This window comes from Heterodontus francisci, chromosome 9 (assembly GCF_036365525.1).
Source record: "Heterodontus francisci isolate sHetFra1 chromosome 9, sHetFra1.hap1, whole genome shotgun sequence".
In the NCBI taxonomy this organism is placed as follows: domain Eukaryota; kingdom Metazoa; phylum Chordata; class Chondrichthyes; order Heterodontiformes; family Heterodontidae; genus Heterodontus; species Heterodontus francisci.
Window position 1 is genome coordinate 48,564,007 of NC_090379.1, and position 21,127 is coordinate 48,585,133.

The 21,127-nt window shown below is 43.9% G+C and overlaps 1 protein-coding gene across 9 annotated transcripts in view; it reads left to right on the forward strand.

Annotated features, from left to right (window-relative positions):
- Window positions 1–21,127, forward strand: part of mark3a (MAP/microtubule affinity-regulating kinase 3a) — a 227,124-nt gene that overhangs the window by 148,951 nt on the left and 57,046 nt on the right. For 7 of the 9 annotated variants that reach the window (XM_068038982.1, XM_068038986.1, XM_068038978.1 and 4 more), the window contains exons 6-7: window positions 16,022–16,092; window positions 20,576–20,632. In XM_068038982.1, the coding sequence (XP_067895083.1) occupies window positions 16,022–16,092; window positions 20,576–20,632 (128 nt within the window). Of the gene's footprint in view, window positions 1–14,658; window positions 14,757–16,021; window positions 16,093–20,575; window positions 20,633–21,127 lie in introns of those variants that run through there. The other 2 variants (XM_068038980.1, XR_010975681.1) reach the window with 2 other exon arrangements.

Consider the following 21,127-nt stretch of genomic DNA (forward strand, 5'->3'; position numbering starts at 1 on the left):
CATTGCTGTGGGTCTGGAGTTGCGTGTAGGTCAGACCAGGTAAGGGTGGCAGATTTCCTTCCCTAAAGGACATTAGTGGACTAAATTGGTTTTTACACCAATCGACAATGGTTTCGTGATAACCCCTAGACCAGCTTTTTCATTCCAGATTTATTAATTGAATTCATATTCCACCATCTGCCGTGGTGGGATTCACACCCATGTCCCCAGAGCATTAGCCTGGGGCTCTGGGTTATTAGTCCAGTGACAATACCACCACATCACCGTTTCCCATTTTCTATTTCCATTTCCAGTGCCATTTTCCCGCACTATCCCCAAATTCTTGATGCCTTTAATATCTAGAAATCTATCAATCTCTGTCTTGAACATACTCAATGACTGAGCCTCCACCACCGTCTGAGGTAGAGAATTCTAAAGATTCGCCACCATCTGAGTGAAGAACTTCCTTCTCCTTTCAGTCCTAAACAGCCCACCACTTATTCTGAGACTGTCCCCTGGTTCTAGACTGCCCCCTAGCCAGGGGAAGCATCCTTCCTGCATCTACCCGGCGGAGCAGCAGGAGAAGGTAGCGACTCTTCGGTGGGTGAGTGAAGGCATCAGGAGCTGTGTTTTAAAAGTAAGTACTTACTGTTTTACTTACTGTTTTCCTTGTCTTTGAGTTTCTTTTGGCGCCGGAGGAACCGGAAGCTGGTCGGCAGCGAGGACTCCTGGGTGGGTATTTTCCTTAAAGGTGCGGAGCTGAGTAAACCCGAGGCACTGCACATGTAGTGTCTCCCACCCATCCTCCTCCTCTAACCTAATAATAAGACCCTTTTTACCCTCCTCCTCTAGCCAAAAAGGACTGAACAGGTAAGCTATTTACTGTTTTTGTTAATATCTATAGTTGTACTTAACTAAGGGGTAATTGAATAAAAGAAATGGCAGCCAGTGTAGTGTCTTGCTCCTCCTGCAGAATGTTCGAGGTGAGGGAAACCTCCGGTGGCCCTGCCGACTTCACCTGCTGGAAGTGCATCCGTCTCCAGCTCCTATCAGACCGTGTTAGGGAATTGGAGCTGGAGCTGGATGAACTGAGGATCATTCGGGAAGCTGAGGGGTTGATAGATAGAAGCTACACGGAGGTCGTTACTCCACAAATCAAAGGCAGCTGGGTAACAGTTAGAGGTGGGAAGAGGTCAGTGCAGGGATCTCCTGTGGTCGTTCCCCTCAACAACAAGTATACAGTTTTAGATACTGTTGGGGGGGACGGCCTATCGGGGGCAGGCTGCAGTGACCGGGCCTCTGGCACGGGGTCCTGCACTGTGGCTCAGAAGGGAAGGAGGGAGAATGGGAGAGCACTAGTCATCGGGGACTCGATGGTGAGGAGTACGGACAGGCGGTTCTGTGGGCGCAGGCGACACGCACGGATGGTTTGTTGCCTCCCTGGTGCCAGGGTCCGTGATGTTTGTGATCGCGTCTTCAGGATCCTTAAAGGGGAGGGGGAGCAGCCAGAGGTCGTGGTGCACATTGGCACCAACGACGTAGGAAGGAAGGGTGGCACAGATGTTAGAAGTGAGTTTAGGGAGTTAGGCTGGAAGCTGAAAGCTCGGACGGACAGAGTTGTTATCTCTGGTTTGTTGCCGGCGCCACGTGATAGTGAGGCTAGGAATAGGGAGAGAGCACAGCTGAACACGTGGCTGCAGGAATGGTGTAGGAGGGAGGGCTTCCAGTTCTTGGATAATTGGACTGCATTCTGGGGAAGATGGGACCTGTTCAAACAGGACGGGCTGCATCTGAACCAGAGGGGCACCAATATCCTGGGAGGGAGGTTTGCTAGTACTGTTCGGGAGGGTTTAAACTAGTTTGGGAGGGGGATGGGAACCGGACTTGTAATCCAGGGACCAGTGGGTCCACTCAGAAAGACAAAGAGTGTAGTGAGGTATTGGGGAAGGTAGCACTGTCACAGAGGACAGATGGGCACGGAGAAGGGTTAAAGTGCGTATACTTCAACGCAAGAAGCATCAGGAATAAGGTGAGTGAATTGAAGGCGTGGATGGGCACTTGGGACTACGATGTTGTGGCCATCACTGAAACGTGGATAGGTGAGGGGGAGGAATGGTTTTTGGAGGTACCTGGTTATAGATGTTTTCATAAGATTAGGAATGGTGGTAAAAGAGGTGGGGGGGTGGCATTGTTAGTTAGAAATAGTGTAACAACTGCTGAAAGAATTTTCGAGGAGGATCTGCCGACTGAGGCACTGTGGGTTGAGGTCAGGAACAGGAAAGGAGCAGTCACCTTGATGGGAGTTTTCTATAGGCCCCCCAATAGCAGCAGGGAGGTGGAAGAGCAGATTGGGAAACAGATTTTGGAAAGGAGCAGAAGTCACAGGGTAGTAATTATGGGGGATTTCAACTTCCCAAATATTGATTGGCAACTCTTTAGATCGAATAGTTTGGATGGGGTAGTGTTTGTGCAGTATGTCCAGGAAGCTTTTCTGACTCAGTATGTAGACTGCCCGACCAGAGGGGAGGCAATATTGGATTTGGTACTAGGTAATGAACCAGGGCAAGTGATAGAGCTGTTGGTGGGCGAGCACTTTGGAGATAGTGATCACAATTCTGTAGCATTCACTGTGGTAATGGAGAGGGATAGGTATGTGCAACAGGGCAAGGTTTACAATTGGGGGAAGGGTAGATATGATGCTGTCAGGCAGGAACTGAGGAGCATAAGTTGGGAGCATATGCTGGCAGGGAAGGGCACGGTCGAAATGTGGAACTTTTTCAAGGAGCAGATAGTAGGGGCCATTGATAAGCATGTCCCTGTCAGACAGGGAAGGGATGGTCATGTGAGGGAACCGTGGTTGACAAGAGAGGTTGAGAGTCATGTTAGGAAGAAGAAGGATGCGTATATAAAGTTGAGGAAAAAGGGCACAGGCATAGCTCTGGAGGGATACAAGATGGCCAGGAAGGATCTGAAGAAAGGGATTAGGAGAGCTAAGAGAGGGCATGAAAAATGCTTGGCGGGTAGGATAAAAGAAAACCCCAAGGCCTTTTACGCGTATGTCAGAAATATGAGGATGACTAGGGGGACCGTAGGTCCGGTCAAGGACAATAGCGGGAGACTGTGTGTTGAGCCGGAAGAGATAAGTGAGGTTTTGAATGAGTACTTCTCTTCGGTATTTACGAATGAGAAGGGGTGTATTACTGAAGAGGACGGTGGGAAGCAGACTGGTAAGCTCGAGGAAGTGCTCGTTAGGAGGGAAGATGTGTTGGGGTTTTTGAATAACTTGAAGATAGACAAGTCTCCCGGGCCTGACGGGGTATATCCAAGGATGTTATGGGAAGCAAGGGATGAAATTGCAGAGCCGCTGGCAATGATCTTTTCATCTTCTCTGCTGACGGGGGTGGTACCAGGTGATTGGAGGGTGGCAAATGTTGTGCCCCTGTTCAAGAAAGGGAATAGGAACAACCCTGGGAATTACAGGCCAGTTAGTCTTACTTCAGTGGTAGGCAAGTTGATGGAAAAGGTGCTGAGGGATAGGATTTCTGAGCATCTGGAAAGACACTGCTTGATTCGGGACAGTCAGCACGGTTTTGTGAGGGGTAGGTCTTGCCTCACAAGCCTGATTGAATTCTTTGAGCAGGTGACCAAGCAAGTGGATGAGGGTAAACCAGTGGATGTGGTGTACATGGATTTTAGTAAGGCATTTGATAAGGTCCCCCATGGTAGACTTATGGAGAAAGTCAGGAGGCATGGGATAGTGGGGAATGTGGCCAATTGGATTAAGAATTGGCTAACTGATAGAAGGCAGAGAGTGGTCTTAGATGGTAAATACTCAGCCTGGAGCCCAGTTACCAGTGGCGTGCCGCAGGGATCAGTTCTGGGTCCTCTCCTGTTTGTGATTTTTATTAACGACTTGGATGAGGAAGTCGAAGGGTGGGTCAGTAAATTTGCAGATGATACAAAGGTTGGTGGAGTTGTGGATACCGAGGAGGGCTATTGTCGTCTGCAAAGGGACTTGGATAGGTTGCAGTGCTGGGCTGAAAAGTGGCAGATGGAGTTTAACCCTGAAAAGTGTGAGGTCGTCCATTTTGGAAGGACAAACATGAATGCAAAATACTGGGTTAACGGTAGGGTTCTTGGGCATGTGGAGGAGCAGAGAGACCTTGGGGTCTATGTGCATAGATCATTGAAAGTTGCAACTCAAGTGGATAGGGCTGTGAAGAAGGCATATGGGGTGTTAGCGTTCATTAGCAGAGGGATTGAATTTAAGAGCCGTGAGGTGATGATGCAGCTGTACAGGACCTTGGTAAGGCCTCATTTGGAGTACTGTGTGCAGTTCTGGTCGCCTCATTTTAGGAAGGATGTGGAAGCCTTGGAGAGGGTGCAGAGGAGATTTACCAGGATGTTGCCTGGAATGGAGAATAAGTCTTACGAGGAAAGGCTGAACATTCTAGGCCTCTTCTCATTAGAAAGGAGAAGGATGAGGGGTGACATGATAGAGGTTTATAAGATGATCAGGGGAATAGATAGGGTAGACAGTCAGAAACTTTTTCCCCGGGTGGAGCAAAGCGTTACAAGGGGTCATAAATTTAAGGTGAAGGGTGGGAGATATAAGGGGGATGTCAGGGGAAGGTTCTTTACCCAGAGAGTGGTCGAGGCATGGAATGCCTTGCCCGGGGAAGTTGTTGAGTCAGAAACTTTAGGGACTTTCAAAAGGCTTTTGGATAGGTATATGGATAAAGGAGAATGATGGGGTATAGATTAAATTGTCCTTGACAGAGGACAAAGGATCGGCACAACATCGTGGGCCGAAGGGCCTGTTCTGTGCTGTATTTTTTCTATGTTCTATTTTTCTTCTACCCTGTTGAGCCCTGTAAAAATTTTGTATGCTTCAATCAGATTGCCTCTCATTCTTCTAAACTCTACAGAATACCGGCCCAACCTCCTCAATCTCTCCTCATAGGACAATCCCTCCTTTCAAGGAATTAGTCTGGTGAACCTTCGTTGCACTCTCTCCATTGCAAGTATATCCTTCCTTAGGTAAGGAGACCAAAACTATGCACAGTACTCCAGGTGCAGTCTCATCAAGGCTGTATACAATTGTGGCTAGACATATTTACTCCTGTGCTCAAATCCTCTTGCAATAAAGGCCAACATACCATTTGCCTTCCCAATTGCTGCATCTGCATGTTAGCTTTCAATGACTCATGAACAAGGACACCTAGGTCCCTTTGGACTTCAACACTTCCCAATCTCTCACCATTTAAGAAATACTCGACATTTCTTTTTATCCTACCAAAGTGGATAACTTCACTTCTTCCACATTGTATTCCATCTGCTGTGCTCTTGCCCACTGACTTAGCCTGTCTAAATCCCCTTGAAGCCTCTTTGCATCCTCCTCACAACTCACATTCCCACCTAGTTTTGTGTCATCAGCAAACTTGGAAATATTTTATTTGGTCCCCACATCCAAATCATTGATATGGATTGTGAATAGCTGGGGCCCAAGCACTGATCCTTGCAGTACCCCACTAGTCACAGTCAGCCAACCTGAGAATGATCTGTTTACTCCTACTCTCTATTTTTGTCCATTAACCAATTCTCTATCCATGCCAGTATATTACCCATGTGCTCTTAATTTTGTTTACTAACCTCTTGAGTGGGACCTTATCGAAAGCCTCCTGGAAATCCAAATACACCACATCCACTAGTTTTCCCTTAGCTATTTTGCTCGATACATCCTCTAAAAACTCCCAACAAATTTGTCAAACATGATTTCCCTTTCATAAATCCATGTTGACTCTGCCCAATCCTACCATTATTTTCTAAGTGCCCAGTTATCACATTCTTTATTATAGATTCTAGCATTTTTCCTACTACTGATATCAGGCTAACCGGTCTGTAGTTGCCCACTTTCTCCCCCCCCTCCTTTCTTAAACAGTGGGTTTACATTTGCTACTTTCCAGTCTGCAGGAACTGTTCCAGATCTATAGAATTTTGGAAGATGACCACCAAAGCATCCACTACCTTTACAGCCATCTCTTTCAACACTCTGGGATGTAGATAATCAGGCCCAGGTGATTTTCCAACTTTCAGTCCCATTAATTTCTCCAGTACTACTTTGTTACTCATACTAATTTCTTTCAGTTCCCATTCTCCGGCCCCTTGGTTCTGTATTATTTGAGAGTTTTTTTGTATCTTCCTCCGTGAAGACAAAGTATTTAAGTTTCTCTGACATTTCCTTGTTCCACATTATAAATTCTCCTGTGTCATTATAAATTCTCCTGTGTCTGCCTGTAATGGGCCCACACTTGTCTTTGCTAATCTTTTCCTTTTTACAGTCCGTTTTCATGTTTTTCGCTAGTTTACTTTCATATTCTAATTTCTCTTTATTAGTTTCTTGGTCCTCTTTGCTGAATTCTAAAATGCTCCCAATCCTCAGACTTATTTTTGTTTGGCAACTTTATAAGCCTGTTCCTTTGATCTAATACAATCTTTAACATCTCTTTTTAGCCACGGTTGGATCACTGTTCCTGTTTTTTCTGTGCCTCAAAGAAATGTATTTTGTTGTAAACCATATATTAATTCTTTAAATGCTAGCCATTGCCTGTCTACCATCATACCTTTTAATGTAGCTTCCCAATCTACCACAGCCAACTTGAACCTCATACTTTCGTAGTTTCCTTTGTTTAGATTTAAGACCCTAGTTTCGGATTGAACTACATCACATTGTTACGACCGACCGCTCCACTCGAAGCCCCCAATCAAAATATACGCTTCTGATTGTGGTGGGACCAACGCACCGTTAATTCAATCCCGTTGTTCCACAAATCAGCTAACACATCATTTAAAACTTTCCAAATTAAAGAGAGACCCAACCAAATTGTACCATCTATTAACCCCCGAATGAGGCTAACCAAACCAGGTGTCTTTAAATCAACAAATTAACTCTTTAATTAGAAGAACTAAATTCTTGAACACTATGAAGATATAAACAACATTTAAAATAGAAAGAATTAGAGTCCTTGCAAATTTACAGTCCATTGTTGCTTGAAGTCTTCACAGGATGTTGCTTTCCTTCTCCAGTGAATTTCAACACTTGCAAACACTTTCAACAGAATCAGTCTGACTTCAGAGTTTTTGAGGGATAAAAGATTGTCACAGTCTAACTTCCCTTTCTTCAATTTAAATTACCAGAGATCCCTGTTTTGGCTTGATGTTTTAGAATTTTGAGAGATAATAATTAAGCAGACTAAAATCCTCTTCTTTCAGTTTAAATGGTTGAGAGCTCTTTTTCAGGTGTGCTCATCACAGCTGTCTGTGTCTTTGTGTTGGAACAAACTGTCTCACTAAAAGCCAGTTCAAACTGAATTGAAACAAATGTATTGCATCAGGCTCACTCCCACTAGCTGTTTCCGTGGTATCGAGAATGCACCCTTTGAATTGCAGTCTCCAAATGGCTGTTTCTAAGGCAACGAAAATGCACCTTCCTATAACTCCTGAGGCTTACTGGTTCTTAAAGCAATACTGATCCTTTGCAAGCCTTAAAGGCAAACCGCATATTGCCGGAAAAAAACTACAGGACCGTGACAACTTTCAAACTTAATGTAATATTCTATCAAATATGGTCACATTTCCCTAAAGGTTCCTTTACAACGATTACTGTGTTACCCTTGTTACATGCACCTCTAATTTCCTGATTTTTAGCGTGCCCTACATTACCACTACTGTTTGGTGGCCTATAAACAATTCCCACCAATGTTTGCTGCCCCTTGCTGTTTCTTAACTCCACCCAAACTGATTCTACATCTTGGTCTCCCAATCTAAGATTCTCTCTTATTAATGCACTGATCTCATCCTTTATTAACAGCGCTACCCCACCTCCTTTTCCTTTTTGCCTATCCTGCCTAAATGTTAAATACCCTTGAATATTCAGTTCCCAGCTTTGGTCATCCTACAGCCACGTTTCCGTAATGGCAGTTAGATCATACCGTTTACTTCTATTTGCGAACGCTGTGTGCATCAAGATAGATTGCCTTTAATTTTGCCTTTTTTACCATTTTTCTGTATTTTGACCCTATTTGATGCTGACCTTTGTTTCTGCTCCCATCCAATTTCGCTTGCTGCTTTTCTTCCTACCATTACCATCTTTGCTTCTCTCCTATCTGAAATCCCTGCCAAGCTAGTTTAAATAAACCCTCCCAACAGCACTTACAAATCTCCCTGCAAGGATATTGGTCCTGGTCCTGCTAAGGTGTAACCCGTCCTTGTACAAGTCCCACCTACCCAAAACCAGTTCCTATGCCTCAGAAATCTAAAGCCCTCCCTCCTGCACCATCTCTCCAGCCATGCGTTCATATGCTCTATCCTCCTATTTCTGTACTCACAAGCACGTGGCACTGGGAGTAATCCTGAGATTATTGCCTTTGAAGTCCTGTTTTTTAATCTCTTTCCTCACTCTCTCAAATCTGCCTTTAGGATCTCATCCCCCTTTCTACCTATGTCATTGGTACCAATGTGGACCATGACCTCTGACTGTTCACCATCTCCCATAAGAATGTCCTGCAGAATGTCCAGACACACAGTAATATCCTTGATCCTGGCACAAGGGAGACATCCTGGAGTCACACCTATGGCCGCAGAAATGCCTGTCTGTTCCCCTAACTATTGAATTCCCTACCACTATTGGTCTTCCATTCCTCTTCTCCCCCCCCCCCCCCACCCCGGTGCAGCTGAGCCACCCATGATGCCATGGACTTTGCTCTGGCTGCACCCCTCTGAGGAGCCATCGCCCTCACCAGTTTCTAAAACTGAAAACTGGTTAGTGAGCGAGATGGACTCTGGACTCCTGTACTAACTGCCTGGTCCCCCTAGACTGTCTGGCGGTCACCCATTCCCTCTGGGGGGGGTGGGGGCTGAAGGGCCTGTTTCTGTGCTGTATGACTCTGACTCTGCCTGCATTCTCTTAACCACCTCCCTAAACGTGCTATCTACATAGTTCTCAGTCTCGTGGATGCACCACAGTGAGTCCAGCCATTGCTTGAGTTCTGAAATACAAAGCTCAAGTTTCTGCAGCTGGTGGCAGTTCCTGTACATGTGGTTGTTTAGGCTACGAGAAGTGTTCACGACTTCCCACATGTCACAGGATGCATATTCCATGTCGCCGAGCTGCCCTACCATGCCTTAACTTTACTTTACATACTATTTATTATAAACTGGAGATTAGAAAGTAGAAGGTAGAATTACTCAACAATCAGCTTCTTCCGCTTTGTTGACATCAATTTTTATTCCTGACATCACATTTCAAACTCTGCCACTTTTTTTGCCCCACACAGCTCTCGCTTCCTCCCACCGCTCTCGAAGTAAAGTCTCTCACTCTCCACCGCTTTTTGTGCCCCGCGCAGCTCTCGTTCCTTCCCGCCACTCTGTTAAACTCCCTGCTGGTCTCGCTTGGTCTTGTTTCTTCCCATCACTCTGTTAAATTCCCTGCTGGTCTGGCACTCTCTCACTCCTTCCCGCTGCTCTTTTAAACTTCCCGCTGGTCTCCAAGCTTAGATACACTAAGGTCGAAGTGCAGGTATGGAACCTCTGTTTGGTCACAACAGGTCTTCTACATCATTGACACAGATGGTCCAGCAGTTGTAGTGAGCTTCAATCCGTGACAATCAATGGGATCAGCGGTGTGCCAAAGGCACACAACCAGAACAGATGTGACCCTATTGAGTCCATCCAAAATTTGCAAAGAATGGTACATACAGTCAAGTCCTTGATTGTGCAGTGTTAAGAAGTTCCCTGCAGAAATTATATTTGGAAGGCAACTTATGGCAATGCTTCCAAATAAACATCTCATGAAACCCTCATCAATACAAGACAGGTTCTGAGCAAAACGAGAAAAGATGAAAACTATGCACAATAAGCACATGGATGTGGAACTACCACCATTACAGATAGGGCAGAAAGTCAGGGTAAACCATCCACAAGAAAAAGTGTTGTTCCCTGTGAAAGTGTCAAAAATCTGCAACGGACCAAGATCTTATGAAGTAACCACTCCTAATGGAGCAGTGCTAAGAAAAAAACGATGTCAGCTAATGAAACTAGCTGACAACATTGTGCCTGACATCGAGAACATGGTCACACTCAGATCTGCAGAACGTGGCAAGGGAAAGTGACAAGTGTAATGCTCAAGCACAGGATGACTGTCAGAACACACACAAAAGTCAAGCAAAAAAAGTTGACAAATCTAGTTCTCAACCAAGCTACACTGTGACGAGATCAGCTCAAATCAGTAGACTGTCTGTATGGTTCAGAGACACTAGACTAAACAACATTATGTCACTGCATATGTAAATATTCAAAACCGTTTTGCTCCATTATGTACATAGTTTGTCTTTGTGTATTTCCATTTTAGGAAAGGGGGATGTTGTAATATCACTAACAGTGCAAGTTCACAGGAAGTGATGTCATCTAACATGTGATCAGTTAGTTGCAGTTGTGTAAGATACCGAGTCACACATGTATGTTAGAGCTCTCTTCTAAATGCAGTCCTGCCACATCCAGTCATGAATGGTGGTGGACAATTAAACAACCAACAGGAAGAGGAGGCTCCACAAATATCCCCATCCTCAATGATGGGGGAGCCCAGCACATCAGTGCAAAAGAAAAGGCTGAAGCATTTGCGAGCACCTTTAGCCAGAAGTGCCAAATAGATGATCCATCTCAACCTCCACCTGAGGTCCCCAGCATCACAAACGCCAGTCTTCAACCAATTCGATTCACTCCATGTGATATCAAGAAACAGCTGAAGGCACTGGATACTGTAAAGGCTATGGGTCCTGACAACATCCCGGCGGTAGTACTTGAAGACTTGTGCACCAAAACTAGCCGCGCCCTTAACCAAACTGTTCCCGTACAGCTACAACACTGGCATCTACTCGACAGTGTGGAAAATTGCTCAAGTATTTCCTATACACAAAAAGCGGGACAAATCCAATCCGGCCAATTACCGCCCCATCAGTCTGCTCTCGATTATCAGCAAAGTGATGGAATGTGTCGTTGACAGTGCTAGCAAGTGCCACTTAAACAGCAACAACCTGCTTTCCGATGCTCAGTTTGGGTTCTTTCAGGGCCACTCAGCTCCTGACCTCATTACAGCCTTGGCCCAAACATGGACAATATAGCTGAACTCAAGAGGTGAGATAAGAGTGATTGCCCTTGACATCAAAGCAGCACTTGACAAAGTATGGCATCAAGGAGCCCTAGCCAAATTGAGGTCAAGGGGAATCGGGGAAAGCACTTCACTGGTTGGAGTCATACTTAGCACAAAGGAAGATGGTTGTGATTGTTGGAGGTCAATCATCTCAGCCCCAGTGCATTACTGCAGGAGTTCCTCAGGATAGTGTTCTAGGCCCAACCATCTTCAGCTGCTTCATCAATGAGCTTCCCTCCATCATATGGTCGGAAGTGGGGATGTTCGCTGATGATCATACGATGTTCAGTACCATTCACAACTCCTCAGATATTAAAGCAGTTCATGTCCATATGCAGCAAATCCTGAACAACAGTCAGGCTTGGGCTGCTAAGTGGCAAGTAACATTCGTGCCACACAAGTGCCAAGCAATGACAATCCCCAACAAGAGAGAATCTAACCATCTCCCCTTGACATTTAACAGCATTACCAATGCCAAATCCCCCACTATCAACATCCTGGGGATTACCTTGACCAGAAATTGAACTGGAGTAGCCACATAAATACTGTGGTCACAAGAACAGGTCAGAGGCTGTGAATTCTGCAGTCAGTAACCAGCTTTCTGACTCCCCAAAGCCTGTCCACCATCTACAAGGCACATGTTACAGAATAAGGGGTCACACATTTAAAACTGAGATGCGAAGGAATTTCTTCTCTGATGGTGGTGAATCTCTGGAATTCTCTACCTTAGAGAATTGTGGAGGCCAGGTCACTAAATGTATTTAAGGAGGAGGTAGATAGATTTTTGAAATCTAGGGGAGATCAAGGGTTATGTGGAGCAGGTCCGAAAGAGGAGTTGAGGCCTGGGACAGATCAGCCATGATCTTATTGAATGGCAGGGCTGAATGGCCTACTCCTGCTCCTATTTCTTATGTTCTTATGTCAGCAGTGTGATGGAATACTATTCACTTGCCTGGATGAGTGCAGCTTCAACAACACTTGGGAAGCTCAACAACATCCAGGACAAAGCAGCTCACTTGATCACCATTCATTCAGTCCCTCCACCACCGATGCACAGTGGCAGCAGTGTGTACCATATACAAGATGCACTGCAGCAACTCGCCATGCTTCCTTCGATAGCACCTTCCAAACCCACAACCACGTCCACCTAGAAAGACAAGGCTGGCTGACGTGTGGGATCACCACCATCTGCAAGTTCCCCTCCAAGCCACGCACTATCCTGACTTGGAAATATATCGTCGTTCCTTCACTTGATCAAAATCCTGGAACTCCCTCCCTAATAGCACTATGGGTGTACCCGCATCAGATGGACTGCAGTAGTTCAAGAAGGCAGCTCACCACCACCTTCTCAAGGGCAGTTAAAGGTGGGCAATAAATGCTGGCCTTGCCAGTGAAGCCCATATCCCATAAAATGAATAAATATTTTTTTGAAAGAACCCACAGTTTTATAACCACTCAGCTGAAGATTGTTCGGTACCTTAGTGCTGCAAAAAGCAATGAAACAATATTAACTTGATTCCACATTTTTGAATTTTCTCCCTGAACTCCTACGTGTCTCTACTGTTACAACCAAGGCGGGAGAAATGCACTGTTAATTCAGTCCCACCTCTCCACGGGTCACAGCATACCAATAAATTTCCCACCAAAGAATAGCCAATTAGATACTCTATTTGTCCCCTAGAATAAAGCACACTAACCAGGTTTCTTGTAACAACAACATTATTTATTAGGAAAAAAAGTCTTAACCACTAATGAGATAAATCTATATATATGAAAAGCTCCTTATTTCCCTAGCCCTAATGTGCACACACATACATTTAAAAAAACGGTTAACCATGGAAAAGGATTTTTGGGTTTACAGCTGTTTCATCAGAATAAAAGGAATAATAAAATAATTCAGTTTATCACGTTCTGGTAGGAAATTCTTTGGTTCTCAGGTGTGGTGTCCCCGAGTCGAATAGTCAGATGCCACGAAGTCTCTCCAGGTGAGGTTGATGAACAGTCTGTGATGGGTAGGCATTCAAGGCAATTCAACTACAGCAGGCGTCACATAGGTCTTTCAGCAGAGGTGTAGCAACAGGTCTGCTAAGGACTCACAGCAGCAGTATAGCAGTAGAAGCTTTCTTCAGGTTCCAGATTTCCCAAAACACAGGAGGCAACAGGAACCACACTGGATGCAGGAATTCTTCAGAGACAGGAGGCAACAGGAATCTGCCACCTTTCAAATGCAGGGTTTCTTTTCAAGAAATGCAAGTCTCCTTTACAGAGAGAGGTCTTTTCTGGGTCTTCCACTTTGATCTCCAGACAGATAAAAAAAACAAATTTCAAATGCCTGCTCTTTGTCCAACTCACTGGTTTTTAAAAGGATCCAAAATGAAAGAAAACCTTCCTGAGCCGATCACATGACCAGACATAGTGTCTTTTCTGTCATTCAAAGTGTTGCTCTGAGGAGGTCAAAACCCCTGTCCAGCTTCCTTGAAACTGCTTGCTTTTCTATTCTTGTATACAAAGTCACCATCGAAAAATTTCAGCTATTTGCGGGTGTCCATATCCACTGAAAATCCTTTTTCAGTTTTTTAAAACACACAGAATTCTAAGATTTTAGTACAAAAATAAAAATAACATTACCTTCTCTCTCCCTTTAAGTTCCCCCTTAAAACCCACTTGTTTGACCAAGCTTTTGGTCACGTCTTATATCTTTGTTCCACTTGGTGCTCTTTTTGTTTCTGTTTACACATCTGTGAAGAACTTTGGGCATTTTCTCTATATTGACTGTGGTATATAAATCCAGGTTGTTAACATGACATTTTACATGGTATCTATATAGCAATAACTAACTGATGCTTCTTATTGGTGACATTTTGTGATCATCATAGGCAAATATGCTAACACTGATGAACAGAGTACTTTACCAATTCAACATTGAGCACTTTCAGGTTAGGTATAGTATAGCTTGCTGCACCAGTACCGCTACTCTGTGCCTTAACTTCAATGTCAGTAGAGTATCCATTATTGCTTCATGTACCATGCACCATGCCATTTATTGATCTTGTTTTTCTCCTGTTCTTGGTACAAATCTTACCATTGTTGGGCTATAAGAAAGCCGTTCCAGGTCTTTTTGTGATCTTTCTGAAGTAGTAGCCTCAATTTTTGTATTTTCTCATCACTGACTTGATGACCGGACTTATCAGTACCACTATAATAATAGCACTGAGGCACTTCTCATTTAACATCTCGTTCTGTTGAGATGAATGAATTCTGGTTGAATTGAAACATGTCTTCATTCTTTCTAATCAGGTCTCAAGGTCTGTACATCTTAGCTTGTTTTTTTACCCCCAGCTGGTGATATGTGACAGTTAAGCAAATGAGAAAGAAATCTATCCTCTTTACAGTCTTTCATATTCTCTGAAGTTTGCCCTCCATGTATAAAATTCTCTTAATTTCTTCCTCTGAAGACTCATTCCCTTTTTTAGGCTGCCTCAGCTATAAAAGACAGAGGTTTATTGTGGAGTAGAAGAGGATCATGTGTCTCTTTTGAGGGAATAGGTCTTTAACCCTTGGAGTGCCACCAGTAAGTTATTTGTTGAACAGGGACACCTTCTTTTGGGTACCTCTCCCTTACCTAAATTTGAAATGGTCTGTTGCATCTAGCATGTGTCAGTCAAACTGCAATAAGACCAACATCGGTTGGTTGAAAGAAAAACATTAAATTGGTTTTCAGCCAATTAGAGAATGCTTTTAAATCCTTTGTATCTCTAAAATAGATGGTGGATCAATGGCATCTGAGGATAAGCTTGTATATTTTTTTAAAATTTGAATGAATTAAATGGTAAAGTAATTATTTAAGAACTAGAAAATAATAGATAAAATGGCAAATGTTTTATTTTCATTTCATTCTTGGGATAAGGGTGCACTAGCAAGGCCAGGATTTTATTGTCCATCACTAATTGTCCTTGAGGAAATGGTGATGGTGAGCTGTCTTAAACCACTCTAGTCCGTGTGGTGAAGAAACTCTCATGGTGCTGTAGGTAGCGAATTCCAGGATTTTGATACAGTGATGATGAAGAAAGAGCAAAATATGTCCAGGTCGGATGGTGTTTTCTTGAAGTGGAACTTTGAAGCGAAGGTGTTCCCATGCACCTGCTGCCCCTGGCCTTCTAGTTGATAAATTATGAAAATATAAGCCAGTAAATAAACAGCTCCTGATATGAGTAATATTACTGTAACAGTAAGTGGTGATTTCAGCCTTGCGGTGCTGAGCTGAAATTTAACAGCTCAGTCTGCACAAAATGCCCTGGAGCTGAAAGCCCGACTCGGGTATAAAATTAAAACCTGACCCGACAACAGCCAACCCGGGCCCGAGTCCTTTTATTTTTTTAAATGCCTGACCCGACCCCAACCTGACACATGCAGTTGGGTTTGGTCGGGTAGCCAGGCTTTACTGCAGAGTGAGGAGTCCGGACTGCACGTTTCCCGCCTTGACATCCTGAATGTTCATTTGAAGATTACTCCCCGGAGCAAGGCAGCATTGTCAATGTTCAGCCCGACCCGACCCAAGCCTGAATGCTGGTCCCGGAAGAGAGACCCGACCCGAACCTGACACTTCTTGTTGAGCCTGGTCGGGTCGCCATGCTTTACTGGAGATGCTGTTAGAAGGGTTAAATACACATTCTATCATTTGTTTGGAGTAGCCAGGCCAATTTTTAAAAACTGTGCTGCAATTGTCCTTCCATAGTGTGGCTGTGTATTACACCTTATTTTTATTGTCAAAATTACAAATTGTAAAATTATTAATTGTTTGTCGCTTTAATTGCTTGAACTTTATTTTATTTAAAGGAGAGGTGTTTGACTATTTGGTTGCTCATGGAAGAATGAAGGAAAAGGAGGCAAGAGCTAAATTCAGACAGGTATGTATTCCTACATTTTTTTGGATGTTGTCATAGAAAAATGAATACTAAAACCAAAGATTAGTTTAATGGGATTGGAATAAATTCTGGTTAATGTATAAACATGTGCAAGGTACATGAACAAAGAAACAATAAATTTGTTGCTTATCTTTAACTTTTGATCTAGATTTCAATATCTAGGTCACTAGCTTAGTTCTGAGTGCACCCAAAAGATGAATGTGATTGCATTTAGAAAAATACAGTACTTGGCCCAAAATTAGCAGTGTGTACCATCTACAAGATGCACGGTAGCAACTTGCCAAGCCTCCTTCGACGGCACTTTCCAAGCCTGTGACCTCTACCACCTACAAGAACAAGGGCGGCAGCTGCAAGGGAGCACCACCATCTGTAAGTTTCCCTCCAGGTCTCACACCATCCCAACTTGGAGCTATATCGCTGTCAGTGGGCAAAATCCTGGAACTCCTTTCCTAACAGCACTGCGGGTGTACATGGAATGCAGTGATTCAAGAAGGCAGCTCACCACCACCTTTTCAAGGGCATTTAGGGATGGGCAACAAATGCTAACCTTAGCAGCGACACTCACATCCCTTGGACGAATAAAAAAAATCTTCCTTTTGCGCCATCTTTGTGTTAACATGTTAGCTGTGCTTTCAAGGGTCTAGGCCCCCATGCTCTGGAATTCCCTGCTTAAAAGCTTCCATCTCTTCACTTCGTTATTTATGAGCTTCTTCAAAACCCACCTCTTTATCTCTTTTTAGTCACCTCTTGAAAGACCTCCTTCTGTTGTTCATCATCCATTTTTGTCTAGTTACATGCCTTCATAGAGTCATACAGCACAGAAACATGCCCTTCGGCCCATCGTGTCCATGCCGGCCATCAAGCACCTATCTGTTTTAATCCCATTTTCCAGCACTTGGCCTGTAGCCTTGTGTGCTATGGCGTTTCAAGTGCTCATCTAAGTATTTTTTAAATATTGTGAGGGTTCCTGCCTCTACCACCCCTTCAGGCAGTGTGTTCCAGATTCCAACCAGCTCTGGGTGAAAAAGTTTTTCCTCAAATCCCCTCTAAACCTCCTGCCCCTTACCTTAAATGTTATTTCAGATGTTTTTCTATATGAACAGCACTGTAGAATTGAAAGAGGTTGTTGATGACCATGTCAAATGCAGCAGAGAGGATGAGGGGTTACTGAAAGCCACAATTGCAGTCACACAGGATGCTGTTTTTAAATGAACAATGCAATCAGTTCTGTGTAGGGTAGAATCCAGATTGGAGCAGCTTGAATAAGGAATGGAGGAAACATAATTCGAAGATGGCAACAGAGTGGAATAATTCAGAGATTGGGACTAGTTGGAGAAAGTGGTAAGATGAAAGGTGGGTTTCTTGAGATGGAGGTGATACTGATAGTCTTGAAGGAGGACAGTGCAGGGGGATAGAGACTAGTCAATATCAGCAAGCAAAGGGCTGAGTAATTCAAGTTAGGTGAGTATGAACTGGAACCAAAGAGAATTGGAAGAACAGGTATCATGGATGAGATGAGTGTGTTGAGGGCTGTTGGGTAGATGGCAGAGAATGATGTGGGTGAGAACTTGGTTGGACAGAAAGGAGAATTTGAGTGGGGAGGGGAATTAGTAGGACTGTCAGAGGAGGAAGTGAAAGCTATTTGGATGGCTTTAATTTTGGACACAAAAGTGCAGCAATTTTTTGCACTTGAAGTCCAAGGGGAAGATGGAGGAGAATGGTCTGAGGGGGAGAAAAGGATTGAGGGTTATTTCTGTAATGAAAATACCAGAATTTAAGCTAATCTGTTAGAATAAATCAATTTCCTTAGCTTTGAGTTGCACAACGCAGCCTGTGTGAGTTTGCCTTTTCCCATTGCCTCCACTCTATCGCTTTGCTCCAATCAATAAATCTTTGCTAGGCATACCACTTCAGTGCAGTATTAGTACAGCAATGTGCTACACTACTACATTGTAGAAATACATTGCTCTGTGTACAGTACAGTTTTCTATTGCCGCACAGATTTGCTTATTGTATTTAATTTATTCAAATATTTGCTTGAATCTTTGTTTCTGCCAAAGTCAGTGTATATAGAACTGTACTTAGATTATTCTCTGCACCTTGTTTTCCTCCATGGCTCCTCTGTGACCTTTTACTCACCCCGATGAGAATATGACATACGATAAGGTGAGGAGGGGTCCATCTTGTTTGACCACAACAGGGTTTCTTCTTCTTTAAAACAGTGGATGTGCTTACCACATCAGTGAGTGTTTTACCTTTTTCCTTTGTTGTGATCGTAAAATAACCAATCGGGCACTTTGTCTTGAGTTTAAACAAGAAAAAGGTGAGTTTATTGTATTTTTAAAAAAAGCTAAACCTGATCTAAATAAAATAATAAAACTACGCTATACTTTCACTCACTCACGCTCACAAGAATCACACACACAAATAGAGTATAGAGTGATAAATTGTTCGGTTTGGATTAGAGTCCAGAACAAGTAAAAAAAAAAATACAGTCTGTGAGGTCGGATAATTCCATTGTCCTCCAGCTGAAGTTGTGATCTTGAAGTCTTTGACTGATAGAAGTGCACTTTGTGGCTGGCCAACCTGGTTCAGGGTTTTTCTTGGAGATAGAGTTGTAGGTGGTTTTCCTCCCGGGGTCTCTGTCTGTAGCAATGGTAGACTTGGGGTTTCCACAGTCGCAGACAGGTTTAAAACTTGCGATATTTTCTGGAGAGAGAGAGAGAGGCACACACATAGCCCCATCGGGGTCTTGTCTGGTTAGCACTCAAAGCTTGTCTGCTTCGAAGTCTCAGGAGCTTGTCCTTTTGCAAAAGACTGCTAGTTTTTCCACAGATTGGGGGGGGTGGTCCTTCCGTAGATGGGAGGCAGTCACATGATTTTCCAGTGCCCTCATTCACAATTTAATTAGATTCGAGTCTAGGTATTTTCAATCTCTCTTGAGTCTCATTGTTTCAGTGGTCACCCCTGGAGGTATCACTCCACTGTGAATGTTCCAAGATGGATGTGAATGTTTTGCCAGTAGAAGTGAAGCTGTTAGCGGTTTCCAAATTCATGAGGCATTGTCCTGGACATGCATCTCCAATTCGATGTCTTCGAATGTGAGGCATTTCAGTGCAAATTGTGGTGGCCATTTTGGTTGCCAGCTTTTTGAAAGTTTAACTGTAGGATCCCAGCTTTTTAAAAGTTTAATGTAGGTTTCCAACTGACGAATTAAAAATCCTCATTTGGATTATCATGTTTTCTTGACAGTGAAAAAACTTTGGCACACTTTTATATGATCCTCTCTAGGTCTAAAAGTCACAAAATGGTCTTTCTATGGTTAAATGTGTGCTAGATGAGTTTTACTACTGGGCAACAGTTTTTCTTTAGCCTTTACCTACTGTTTTCCTGTTCTCTTTTATTTCTTTAAAAAAAAAATTGTACCTTTCTGGTTCTGTTCTCTCATTTCCAGTGCCTAAGGCTTTCATCCATTGCAGTCCCTTGTCTAAAAGAAACTAATTTAAAAGATAAATTGTCTGCAGTTCAAAACTATATTTAGAAATGTGAATATCTGCCACTCAGCAGGGGTTCTTAGCGTGACTTGGCAAAAAATCAATTTGGTTAGATATGGAAGAGAGTAATAGACCTCAACAGAAGTAACTGAGCCTGTTTTAAAAAAAAGTCTTGGTCAGAAATTTTACCACAGGTTTCAGGACCCCAACGTCAGGCCGAAAAGCAGCTCCCAAGCCTGCACTTGCAGGCAGTTGGACCAGCTTGGCGATTTTACCGCAGGCAGCCTCTGAATTATCTGCCTGCAGGCCCACTGTCAAATTAAGGGCGACAGGTGGGCTCCTGACGCTGCTGGCCCAATCAGGGGGCACATCAAAATGGAGGCATCATCCGACAGGTATGTAAAGAGTAAAATTTTGGGGTTTACGGGTGGTAACCCCCAATGACGGAGTGGAAACCCCTCTGGATGGCCCATTGGGGTCACAGGGGCAGCCTTCCCTGCCCGCAACCTCCTTGTTGAGCCATGGAGTATCTGGCTGCAAAGGTCACACCCCCCCCCCCCTCAGCCCGGGTGCCACAGGAAGGACACCTCCATGACACTAGGGGTGGCCTCCCCATGCACCAGGGAACTGCCCTGCTGTCAGCAAAATGCCAGCAGCCACATAAAATAGCCCTTCAGAGGGCCTTTAATTATGCATATTGGCCGGCCGCTTCCTTGAAGCGGGCAGCCAATCTGCCTCGCAGTCCACTGCTGGGAAATTTCCCTGGCAGCAGAACTGCATCAGGGTGCCATCCTGACATGGCTCCCCACAATTTTACCTGCCCCCTCCACCCAGGGGCTAGTAAAATCCTTCCCATTGTATTTGGAGTGGAAAGGATCCTGTGCACACATGTAAGGTGAAGCTTTCTGTTAAATAAATTGGTGAAAGGACCTGGTATCACGAACCTTTGTTGGTGTTTTCTTTTGTAACAGATAGTGTCTGCAGTGCAGTACTGTCATCAAAAGCAAATTGTACACAGAGATCTTAAGGTAAGTCCAACCAGTATTTCATTCACACACAAAGTAGTTTGCTTGTTGTAAAGCACTTGCTGAAATGCTGTTGGTTTTTTGCATTTTAATGTGTAAAATGGAGCTTTCATTAGTCCTTTTTTTTCTCTTTTTACTTCTTATTTGAAGATAATGTTGAATTTGTATTTTATGTGCACTTAATTCTGGGAATGCTTATCAAAGGTTCAGCCTTTTCCCGACTTTTTGAGCTTATTGTGCCCTGTTAAAAAGATATAAGCAATCTTTGTTGGGTGCAACAACCCCACCTCCAAATGAAACGACTGAGAAATCTGCACCCACCTGCAGAATTTCTGCCCAATATGGTGTGCACATTCTCTCTCCAGAGGGACACATCCCCCTTGCCCAGGTCCAGAGAAACTGGATGCACTCTAGCAGAACCATATTTTCAGGAGTCCCAAGTATGCTACTGACATCTAACCAGCACAACTTAGCAATGCTGCTTTTTCTGCCTATCAA